The sequence below is a fragment of the Bombina bombina genome, chromosome 7 (genome assembly GCF_027579735.1).
Source record: "Bombina bombina isolate aBomBom1 chromosome 7, aBomBom1.pri, whole genome shotgun sequence".
Taxonomy (NCBI): Eukaryota; Metazoa; Chordata; class Amphibia; order Anura; family Bombinatoridae; genus Bombina; species Bombina bombina.
Genome location: NC_069505.1, coordinates 140,257,303 through 140,269,813, shown reverse-complemented (window position 1 = coordinate 140,269,813; position 12,511 = coordinate 140,257,303). Strand labels below are relative to the sequence as shown.

General features: G+C 36.6%; 1 protein-coding gene across 1 annotated transcript in view; it reads right to left on the bottom strand.

The window, feature by feature from the left end:
• LOC128636275 (neuron navigator 2-like) overlaps positions 1 to 12,511 on the bottom strand; it is a 474,377-nt gene that overhangs the window by 19,798 nt on the left and 442,068 nt on the right. Inside the window, 2 exon segments of the mRNA XM_053689311.1 lie at positions 2,915 to 3,074; positions 4,760 to 4,913. Of these exon segments, the coding sequence (XP_053545286.1) occupies positions 2,915 to 3,074; positions 4,760 to 4,913 (314 nt within the window).

Genomic DNA, 12,511 nt, shown 5'->3' with positions numbered 1-12,511 from the left:
ATCTTTGTTCATACCTTTAGGTATGAGTGCTTCCAATTTGAATATCTAAAACATGTCTCTAATTTTTAGAAGACGTTCCCTATCCCCGCCTCTTCTAGGTCTATCCACTTGTTCTATGATCTGAAATCTTAATTGGCTAATATTGTGACCCATAGAGAGGAAGTGACAGGAAACAGGAGCATCTTTATTGTTACATCTGATATTAGATGTATTTTCTGTTATCCTCTCTCTTACCACTCTACAGGTCTCGCCAATATAAATTAGGCCACATGGACATTTGATAAGATAAATAAGTAAATGAGTAAGTGGCTCTGCAGGTTATATACTTATTGATTTGAAACTTTTTACCATTTATTGGGTGATGGAAATATTCTCCTTTCATCATCGAGCTGCAGTTACTGCAACTGAGACATGGATAACAGCCACTTATTTTAGGACCTATAGTTCTCTGAATATTCTGTTTGTTGCTACCTATGTCAGTATGCACTAACATGTCTTTAATGTTCTGGTTCCTCCTATAGGCTATCATTGGGCCTACTTTGAATTCACTGACTTGTGGATTGCAATCCCTCAGGATATGTCAATGTTTTTTTAGTATACCATTTATCTTTTGACTAAGTCTGTTGAACTGGGTAACAAAAATCATATGATTAACTTCCTGATCCCTGTCCTTCTTATTTTGTATTTTGTCATTAGTGACTGCGCTAAGCTGTTCTGCAATTAATGTGGGGGGGATAACCTCTATTGATAAATTTATTGGCCATTTGTTCCAATCTATATTTGCATTTGGTACTGTCTGATACTATACGTTTCACTCTAGTGAATTGGCTTTTTGGAATGGCCATAAAAACATTGTCTGAATGACAACTCCCATATTTCAGTAAGTCGTTTCTATCTGTATTCTTTACATAGAGATCTGTTTTTAGAAAACCACCCTCAATGTACAAATATGTATCCAAATATTCTACTCCAACCTCACTCATGTTCAAGGTAAATTTTAATCCTCTAACTGAATCATTCAGATCCTGGACAAAAGACAATAGGCTACCAATGTCACCCCCCCACACGCCAAATACATCATCAATGTACCTCCACCAGGAGGCACCATAGAGTTGGAACAAATTATGAGGGTACACAAAGTATTCCTAAAAATTATTCATGAAAATGTTGGCGTATGTGGGGGCGACGTTGGAGCCCATTGCAATCCCTTGCTTTTGCAGAAAATATGTGTCCATAAATAAAAAATAGTTATGATATAATATAATTGAGAGTAGTTCAATCAAAAAACAGATCTCCCCTTCAGTGTAATTACTCTCATATCTAAGCATATGTTCTACTGCTGAAATACCACTTGTGTATTTAATGGAGGTATATAAACTGGAAACATCTAAAGAAAATAGTATGCATTTCTCCCCAACATAGCCAAGATCTTTTAATTTTGACAGGAAACCATTTGTATCTTTAACATAAGATGTAGTTCTTTTAACAAATGGCTGTAAGACTTTATCTAAGAAAGTAGCAATTGATGAAAATACAGAACCTATCCCCACCACAATAGGGCGTCCAGGTGGTTTTTCTTTAGCTTTATGTATTTTAGGTAATACATATAATACCGGCCTTACTGAATTGGTTACATATAGGGCATCTTTAAAATTTTCTGTTATTATTCCTTTTTGTACAGCTAATTTGAGAATATTTTCAATTTCTTTGTTTATCTGAATGTTTGGATCCCCTGATAATTGCTGGTATACCTGGTTGTCTGCTAGTTGTCTGTTGATCTCCTCAATATAATCAGATTTATTTAGAACCACAATGGCCCCCACCTTTATCAGCCTCTTTTAAAATGATCTCTTTATTTTTCTTTAAAGATTCAATTGCTATCTTATCTTTTTTGTTTGAACAAGGTTTTTCTTTTTTTCTTTTTTAAAAAGGTTATCTACTTCTCTTTGTACTAGACTCATATACGCAGCTACACTATGTGTAGTAGTAGGTGTAAAGGTGCTCTTCTTGGATATGCCAAATTCTTTTGTGTCTTTAAATTTTATAATTTTACTTTTGGTGTTGGTGCTCAGTGAAAATATGTTCTCTCTTTGCATGGAAAAATGTATTTTCAGTTTTAGCTTCCTCAAAAACCTTTAAAGGTCGTGTTGGACTGTAAATTCATTGCAATAATTTCCCAAGCAATAATATAGACCATTGTTTAGAGCTAGTTCTTGTTCTTTGGTTAAATCGTGTTTAGATAAATTGTGAACTAAATGATCATTAGAAGTGACTGATGCATAGTGCATTGTGTTACCAATTTCTGTTTTTGTATTTACATTTTGTTGAAAACTACATGCTCTCAACCCACTCGTCTCTATATTGTGAACAAGTGCAGTGCTTAAACATTCACTCATTTGTTGTGAACAATTACTTGCAGCATTACTAGTTACATAATTTCGATCAGTATTGAGTCCTAAGTTTTCATCTGGAGCACTGTTGTTAAAGTGCTTAACATAATCCTTTTTAGGGTTTATAATTGAGTTAGCAATCAGTCCGATATTTGTCGGTGTGTGTTGTGATTCAAAAGCCATATTTAAATTTCCACATAGAGATTTCAAGGTATTATCTGCCCGTGCAAGGGTATATAAGTCATTAACCTTAGTATTTTAAAGTATACATGACTAAGGGCCTACAGCAGGCCTGAAACGTTGTAATTCTTTTTTTCTATGGACCCTATGTAAAAGAATAAAGGTCGTTTATAAGAATATTTTGGAGGCTGGAACAACCTTTTTTTGATGCATGGTGAGTGGGCATGTTTTAAAGGGAAAGTGTATCCATAGCTTGTATGTGACCCATACACATTAAGCCTACAGTTAGAATCACATGTATAAGGGCATTTTTGGGTAGCATAGGAATGTCTATGTTTTCTTACCAAGGCTCGAAGACTCAGTCAGGCTCAAGCTGTGATGTGAAAGTCCCATAGATTGTCTGGGTGAGGAAGAAATAGAGATTTGGGACTGAGTCCTACTACACTTTCCGTGGTTTTCTGACTTCAACCGATCATTTTCAGCTTTCAGCTTCTCAATCTCGCTCTAAGCAAAGCAATAAACCTTGTTACCAACACAAAGCAGTAATTTGACTCTATCTACAGAATAAATTACATAATTATGGGGTATATTAACTATTCCACAATATTATTACCAGCCAAGCCTTTAAAAATAAAGCCTCACTACATTAACTTCTGTCCTGATTCAGATTTTATGCACAAACAGAAAACTTACCATGGCACTACATTCATTTTTTGCTATCATACATATAAAATAGCAGTGGATTATTTTTATGAATTTATTTTTTTACCTGAAAACAAAATGTGGTGTAAAAGCTGTTTAAATTAAACTAATGCAAAAGCATGGTTGTGTACATTCTGCAGAGGATCATTGGCTGACAGGCACTTTCTGCTAAGGCCCTATGGCTGATAGGCATTTTCTGCAAAGGCTAATTGGCTGACAGGCACTTCCTGTTGTGGCTCAATGGCTGATAGGCACTTCCTGCTGTGGCTCATTAGCTGAAAGGCACTTCCTGCTAAGGCTCATTAGCTGAAAGGCACTTCCTGTTCAGGCTCATTAGCTGACAGGCACTTCCTGTTGAGGCTCATTGGCTGATAGGCACTTAATGCTGTGGCTCAATGGCTGAAAGGCACTTTCTGCTAAGGATCATTGGCTGACAGGCACTTCCTGCTAAGGATGTTTGGCTGATAGGCACTCCCTGCTGTGGCTCAATGACTGATAGGCACTTTCTGATTTGGCTAAGTGGCTGATAGGCACTTCCTACTGTGGCTCATTAGCTGATAGGCAATATTTGCTGTGGCTCATTGGCTGATAGGCACTTCCTGCTTAGGATCATTTGGCTACCCATGAGCATTTGTAATGTTTAACTAAAAATGTGAGCATAATTTTATTTTGAGGTGCTATTGTTAGCATAATTGTGAGTATATAGTAAAATGGCCCGAGCCAATCCTTCCATTAGTGACCGCCCATAACACAGCAGTGCTTAACTGCTGATATATACTATGATAATGCTATGCACATTGAAGTAACTGACATAAAACAAAATGTGGTGTAAAAGCTATTTAAATTAAACTAATGCAACAGTATGGTTGTGTACATTCTAAGGATCATTGACTGTGGGAACGTCCTGCTAAGGATCATTGGCTGACAGGCACTTCCTGTTGTAGCTCATTGGCTGATAGGCACTTCCTGCTGTGGCTCATAAGCTGAAAGGCACTTCCTGCCAAGGCTCATTGGCTGACAGGCACTTCCTGCTGTGGCTCAATGGCTTAAAGGCAATTTCTGCTAAGGATCATTGGCTGACAGGCACTTCCTGCTAAGGCTCAATGGCTGATAGGCACTTTCTGCTAAGGTTCATTGGCTGATAGCCACTCCCTGCTGTGGCTCAATGACTGATAGGCACTTTCTGATTTGGATCAATGGCTGATAGGCACTTCCTACTGTGGCTCATTGGCTGATAGGCACTTCCTGCTGAGGATCATTTGGCTATCCATGAGCATTTGTAATGTTTAACTAAAAATGTGAGCATCATTTTATTTTGAGGTGTTATTGTTAGCATACCTGTGAGTATATAGTAAAGTGGCCCCAGCCAATCCTATCATTAGTGACCGGCCATAACACAGCAGTGCTTAACTGCTGATATATACTATGATAATGCTACACACATTGAAGTAACTGACATAAATGTTTGCTTGATTAATTTGTTTTACCTGCATTCGGTTCATTGCCTCTCTAAGCGTGTCCAGCTGATGAGCAGAACTGAGGGCTTCCAGGCGTATATCAGTCAACTTCATTTCCTTGTCCCTGAGCTCATTGCGCAATTGTAAAACACTGTCAGCCTCATTCTCTGTACAATCAGAAATTCTAAGGGAATAACAATAAAGAAATTACCTAAATACAAAATGTGTACACTTAGAATTTAAAATTATAGAAAAGATAATAGGTCATATTGCAATTTATTAATCTTCACATCAAAAGACCTATCTTTTAGACTTTTCAAATTTAACAGTCTTGACAGCTTTTGTCCAGTGGTAAAAATTGTTGCAAATGCTGGGTTTCAAATTACACCTTTAACCCAATAACTTTGTACTTAACTTGTACTCAAATAAAAAGCATAATTTATGTAAGAACTTACCTGATAAATTAATTTCTTTCATATTGGCAAGAGTACATGAGCTAGTGACGTATGGGATATACAATCCTACCAGGAGGGGCAAAGAAACCTCAAAATGCCTATAAATACACCTCCCACCACACCCACAACACAGTTTAACGAATAGCCAAGAAGTGAGGTGATAAAAATAAAGGAGTAAAAAAGCATACAAAAAAGAGGAATGGGAAATATAGTTGTGCTTTTATACAAAAAATCATAACCACCATAAAAACGGTGGACCTCATGGACTCTTGCAAATATGAAAGAAATTAATTTATCAGGTAAGTTTTTACATAAATTATGTTTATGTAAAAAGGGAGGGATAAAATAATAACAGCTATTTCCACTGGGAAAATTAAATCCAAACAAAAAAATAAGTCTTTCTTAAAAACTTAAATCATAAGCAGAAAAATCAAATGGAGACAGCTGTCTGAAGAACTTTTCTACCCAAGACTGCTTCTGAAGAAGCAAATACATCAAAATTGTACAATTTAGTAAATGTATGCAAAGAAGACAAAGTTGCTGCTTTGCAAATCTGATCAACTGATGCTTCATTCTTAAAAGCCCAAGAAGTGGCGACTGATCTAGTAGAATGAGCTGTAATTCTCTGAGGCGGAGACTGTCCCGCCTCCAAATAAGCCTTGTGAATCAAAAGCTTTAACCAAGATGCCAAAGAAATGGAATAGGCTTTCTGACCTTTCATGGAACCAGAAAAAACAACAAATAGACTAGAAGTCTTTCTGAAATGCTTAGTAGCTTCGATATAGTATATAAAGATCTGAAGAATATAAAGATCTTTCAAGAGCATTCTTAGGATTAGGACACAAAGAGGGAACAACAATTTCCCTACTAATGTTGTTAGGAAGAAATTTAAACGAATGTTGTTAGGAAGAAATTTAAACAAAGTCCGCAAAACATCTTTATCCTGATGAAAAATCAGAAAAGGAGACTCGCAAGAGAGAGTAGAAAATTCAGAATCTCTTCTAGCAGAAGAGATAGCCAAAAGGAACAACACTTTCCAAGAAAGTAGTTTAATATCCAAAGAATGCATAGGCTCAAAGGAGGAGCCAGCAAAGCCTTCAAAACCAAATTAAGACTCCAAGGAGGAGAGATTGATTTAATAACAGGCTTGATACGAATCAAAGCCTGAACAAAACAGTGAATATCAGGAACTTTAGCAATCTTTCTATGAAATAAAATAGAAAGAGCAGAGATTTGTCCCTTCAAAGTACTTGCAGACAAACCTTTATCCAAACCATCCTGAAGAAACTGTAACATTCTAGGAATTCTAAAAGAATGCCAAGAGAGCTTTTGAGAAAAACACCATAAAATATAGGCTTTCCAAACCCAATAATAAATCTTCCTTGAAACAGACTTACGAGCCTGTAGCATAGTATTAATCACTGAGCCAGATAAACCTCTATGACTAAGCACTAAGCGTTCAATTTCCATACCTTAAAATTTAGCGATTTGAGATCCTGATGGAAAAACGTCCCTTGAGACAGAAGGTCTGGCCAAGGTTGGCAACTGGACATCCGAACAAGATCCGTATACCAAAACCTGTGAGGCCATGCTGGTGCTATCAGAAACACATGCAATTGTTCCATTATGATCTTGGAGATCACCCTTGGAAGAAGAACTAGAGGCGGAAAAATGTAAGCAGGTTGGTAAAACCAAGGAATTGCTAACGCATCCACCATCTCTCTGCCTGAGGATCCCATGACCTGGAAAGGTACCTGGGAAGCTTCTTGTTTAGATGGGAAGCCATCAGATCTATTTTCGGGAAGACCTCACATCTGTACAATCTGAAAAAATACATCTGGATGGAGAGACTACTCCCCTGGATGTAAAGACTGACGGCTGAGATAATTCGCTTCCCAATTGTCTACACCTGGGATATGTATCGCAGAAATTAGACAGGAGTTGGATTCCGCCCAAGAAAGTATCCGAGATACTTCTTTCATCGCTAAAGGACTGTGAGGCCCACCCTGATGATTGACATATGCCACAGTTGTGATATTGTCTGTCTGAAAACGAATGAATGAGTCTCTCTTTAATAGAGGCCAAGCCTGAAAAGCCCTGAAAATAGCACAGAGTTCTAAAATATTGATTGGTAGCCTCATCTCTTGAGGATTCCAAACTCCCTGTGCTGTCAGAGACCCCCAAACAGCTCCCCAACCTGTGACACTTGCATCTGTTGAAATCACAGTCCAGGAAGGACAAACAAAAGAGGCCCCTTGAATAATCAGATAATGGTCTAACCACCAAGTCAGAGAGAGTTGAGTGTTGGGATTTAAGAATATCAATTGTGATATCAGAGTATAATCCCTGCACCATTGATTCAGCATGCAAAGCTGCAGAGGTCTCATATGAAAACGAGCAAAGGGGATCGCGTCTGATGCTGCAGTCATGAGACCTAAAACTTCCATGCACATAGCCACTGAAGAGAATGATCGAGACTGAAGGTTTAGACAGGTTGAAACCAACTTCAAACGTCTCTTGTCTGTTAAAGACAGAGTCATGGACACTGAATTTATCTGGAAACCTAAAATGTTGACCCTTGTCTGAGGAATCAATAAACTCTTTGGTAAATTGATCCTCCAACCATGTCTTTGAAGAAACAACACAAGTTGATTTGTGTGAAATTCTGCTAAATGAAAAGATTGAGCCAGTACCAAGATATCGTCCAAATAAGGAAATACTGCAATACCCTGCTCTCTGATTACAGATAGAAGGGCACCGAGAACCTTCGAAAAGATTCTTGGAGCTGTCGCTAGGCCAAATGGAAGAGCAACAAATTGGTAATGCTTGTCTAGAAAAGAGAATCTCAGAAACCGATAGTGGTCTGGATGAATTGGAATGTGAATATATGCACCCTGTAAGTCTATTGAGGACATGTAATGACCATGCTGAACAAAAGGCAGAATAGTCCTTATAGTCACCATCTTGAAAGTTGGGACCCTTACAAATTGATTCAAAAACTTTTTTCCTTCTTCAGGACAATGAATAGATTTGAATAAAAACCCAGACCCTGTTCCAGAAGTGGAACTGGTACAATTACCCCTGAAAGCTCCAGATCTGAAACACACTTCAAAAAGGCCTGAGCTTTCACAGGATTTGTTGGAACGTGAGAGAGAAAAAATCTCATCACAGGTGGTCTTATTCTGAAACCTATTCGATACCCCTGAGAGACAATTTTCCTGAATCCAATGATTCTAAACGGAACCTGCCCAAACGTCTTGAAACAATTTAAATCTGCCCCCCACCAGTAGAACTGGAAACCGATTAGAAGCTTTAGATTTGCCCTTAGACTTTTTATCTTGCGGCAAAAAACTCCCTTACCCCCACCCAGTAATAAGAACCTAGATATAGATACCATGTCAGCATTCCATGATTTGAGCCATAAAGCTCTTCTAGCTAAAATAGCCAAAGACAAACATCAATCTTGATGATATCAAAAATAGCATCACAGATAAAATGATTAGCATGTTGAAGCAAACGAACAATGCTAAGCAAATCAGAATCTTTTTCCCGTTGTGCTAAGCCAACCAAAAAGTTGATGCAGCCACAACATCAGCCATAGAAATGGCAGGTCTGAGAATATAATCAGAATTTAAATAAGCTTTCCTTAGATAAGATCCAATGTTCATATCTAAAGGATCCTTAAAATAAGTACTAACTTTCACAGGAATAGTAGTACGCTTAGCAAGAGTAGAAATAGCTCCATCAACCTTAGGAACTTTTTCCCAAAACTCTAATTTAGCCACTGGAAAAGGATACAACTTTTTATACCTTGAAGAAGGAACAAAAGAAGTACCAAGCTTAGACCATTCCTTAGCAATCACATCAGAAATAGCATCAGGAACAGGGAAAACCTCAGGAGTAGACACAGGAGGTTTATAGACAGAATTTAAACGTTAACTGGATTTATTATCAAGAGGACCAGACTCCTCAATATTCAAAGTTATCAACACTTCTTTTAACAAGGAACAAATATACTCAATCTTAAAAAGATAAGATGATTTATCAGTGTTAATGTCTGAAGTAGGATCTTCTGAGTCAGAGAGATCCTCATCAGAGGTGAATATATCAGTATGTTGTCGGTCATTACAAATTTCATCAGTAGTATGAGAAGTTTTGAAAGACCTTTTACGTTTATTTGAAGGCAGAATAGCAGACATAGCCTTCTGTATTGCATCAGCAATATAATTTTTCATATCAACAGGGATATCATGTACTTTAGATGTTGAGGATCAACAGATACTGTACTAGCACGAATAGAAACCTTTTCTGCATGCAAAAGCTTATCATGACAACTGTTACATACTACAGCTGAAGATATAATCTCTACTAGCTTACAGCAGATACACTTAGCTTTGGTAGAACTGTGTTCAGGCAGCATGGTTCCTACAGCAGCTTCTGAGACAGGATCAGATTGAGACATCTTGTAAAATGTAAAAGAAAAAATAACATTTAAACAAAAATATATTATTTCCACATATAGCAGTTTCAGGAATGGGAAAAAATGCAAATGCTAAAATTGACAAAATATCAAATAGCATAGCCCTCTGAGCATAAAGAAGGCAAGGAGCATACAGAAAGTGATGTAAAATTAAACTACATTTCTTGGCGGAAAGTATGATGCACAACGCAAAACGAAGTTAAAAAAAAAATTGGCGCCAACAAACATCTGGAAATGATGCAACTCGCGTCATAACAAACACAATTTCTCGCCAAACTGGCGTCAACTAAGACGCAGGAAATGACGAACTTGCATCATTATAGACGTACATTCGTGCAAAAAAGTCTTGCGCCAAGAATGACGCAATAAATAACACCATTTTGCGCCCTCGCAAGACTAATTTGCCCGCAAGTTTTAAAAGAAAAAACAAGTCAAATTGGAAAAAAAGACTATACCCCAGGTAAGACAAACTTCCTAAAACATGATTCCCATAATGAAACTGCTAGACTGCAAAGGAAAATACACAAAGACCTGACTCATGGCAAATATAAGTAAATACATATATTTAGAACTTTATAGTTTAAATAAATAAAGCGCCAACCATAGCTGAGTGTGTCTTAAATAGTGATACATACTTAACGAAAAACACCCATCCATATATAGCAGATAGCCAAACCAGTACTGAAAACTATCAGCAGAGGTAATGGTATAAGTGTATATCGTCGATCTGAAAAGGAAGGTAGGAAATGAATCCCTACGACCGATAACAGAGAACCCTTGAACATATTTTCCGTGAGAAAAACCATAAAAAATCAATAGGCGATACTCTCTTCACATCGCTCTGACAAACACTGTACTCTGAGAGGAATTGGGCTTCAGAATGCTTAGAAGCGCTTATCATAGAAGAAATCATAGAAATCAAGCACAAACTTACTTCACCACCTCCATAGGAGGCAAAGTTTGTAAAACTGAGTTGTGGGTGTGGTGGGAGGTGTATTTATAGACATTTTGAGGTTTAGGAAACTTTGCCCCTCCTGGTAGGATTGTATATCCCATACGTCACTAGCTCATGGACTCTTGCCAATTGCATGAAAGAAATACAAAGTTCCTTAATTATTCATTATTAATGAGTTATTCAAAATTATATCAAAATTATGAATTGCATATGTGTTCATTAATGGGTAAATAAATGCTGTAAATAAAATATGTCAGGCAGTCATCATCACTATTGAATTAATTAGCCGTCATGTTTTATTTTAGTTTTGTATATCTTTTACTTCCCTGAAGTTCTGTAAAATGCTTGTGAAAATCTTCTTGAAAAGTGTGTGATTCTTAAAGTTTTTCATCTGCTTTTTGTACGTGTGTTTGAAGGGACAATGTGCTCAGACAAGCAGTTAAAGAGTTGATTACATCTAAGGCTGCTGCAGTAACACCCTTTTAAATTGACACGTCTCTCTCTCTACCAAGTCTGATTTCTGCTACCGCCTCTTATTTACTTGGGTTTCCTATAGACAACACTTACTTGACATAGCTGCTTATAGCTGTTGAAACCACCAACTAAACCAAATATTTAAAATGTCAAAATAAAGCTAAAGGAGATATTTGTAAACAATAAAATACACTCCATCAGGTAAAAGGTATGAGAGAGAGCAGATTAAAGCTTTAAAACATTTACGATGCCCTTTTAACAGTTGTATTGGTTATTATCTTGAGCATTTTACTAATTAAAACTGGGGCTTTTCTGATAGACTGGAATGACTTAGAAAACAAAGCAAAAAGAAAAATAATCATCCAGGTTGCTATACATTGTTTTTGAATGGGAATTGTGATAAAATGTAATTCAGTTCCAGCAAAATACATATTATCTCTTCCAGTAAATGACCCATAATCCCTCAGGTGTAGCAGTATGGAGAACTATTTACCAGCCAATTAATGGGTCAAAAAATAGTTCACTATAAAAAAAGGTATTATGTAGACTGCAATATATAGTACTAAAAAGTCAAATAAAAAGGTATTTATCTTACCTAGTCAAATAATTTATACAATTTCAAAAGTGATTGAAAATCATGTAACTAGGTTGCAGAAATGTGCACATATGGAAGGAATTACTAAATATCTCCAGCTACGTACAGGTTTTCCACTCTAAAATATATAATGTGTGTCAGGAACACGGTATTGTCTGAATTTGAAATTACCGAAATCTGTATAAATGAATCCTGATTTGTGAATAAAATGTCTGCAAGTGTAATAACATTTTATCCATTTAAGGGCATAGTTTCACAAAGGCAAAATAAATCCTATTTGAATCTTTAAAAGTGAACCCTTTGGCTGCAAGAAAAGATTGCAATGCTTCCCAAAGAAATGTAAAGCAGCCTTTTTTGGAAATCGAAGAGTTAATCTCTCCACTATGCTTCCACAAGAATGCAGAAATCTGTAATCTTCTGTTCAATCAGAGCAAATGCCAAGACTGAAAAAAAAGAATTCTGTCAAAGTCTGGTCTAAAATTATATTTGCTGGTTTGGAAGAATCTAACCTCCTATTTTTTTATTTATTTATATATATATATATATATATATATATATATATATATATATATAAATATTACATTAACGCCGGAGATATCTTGTTAAAGTCACTTCTCACTTGATACTAGTTAATGAGGTTCTATAAAAAAGCGGCACAATAAATGTATTTTATTATTTAACCCCCCCCCCAAAGCGGTACTAAATGTAATATTTCTCTACTCTAGCCATCAATATCCACTAACTCCTGATTTTCACTATACCCCTGGGGGGCTAATTTAGTGTCTATTTATTTTGTTTAAATTACCGGTGCACAAGGATAGTG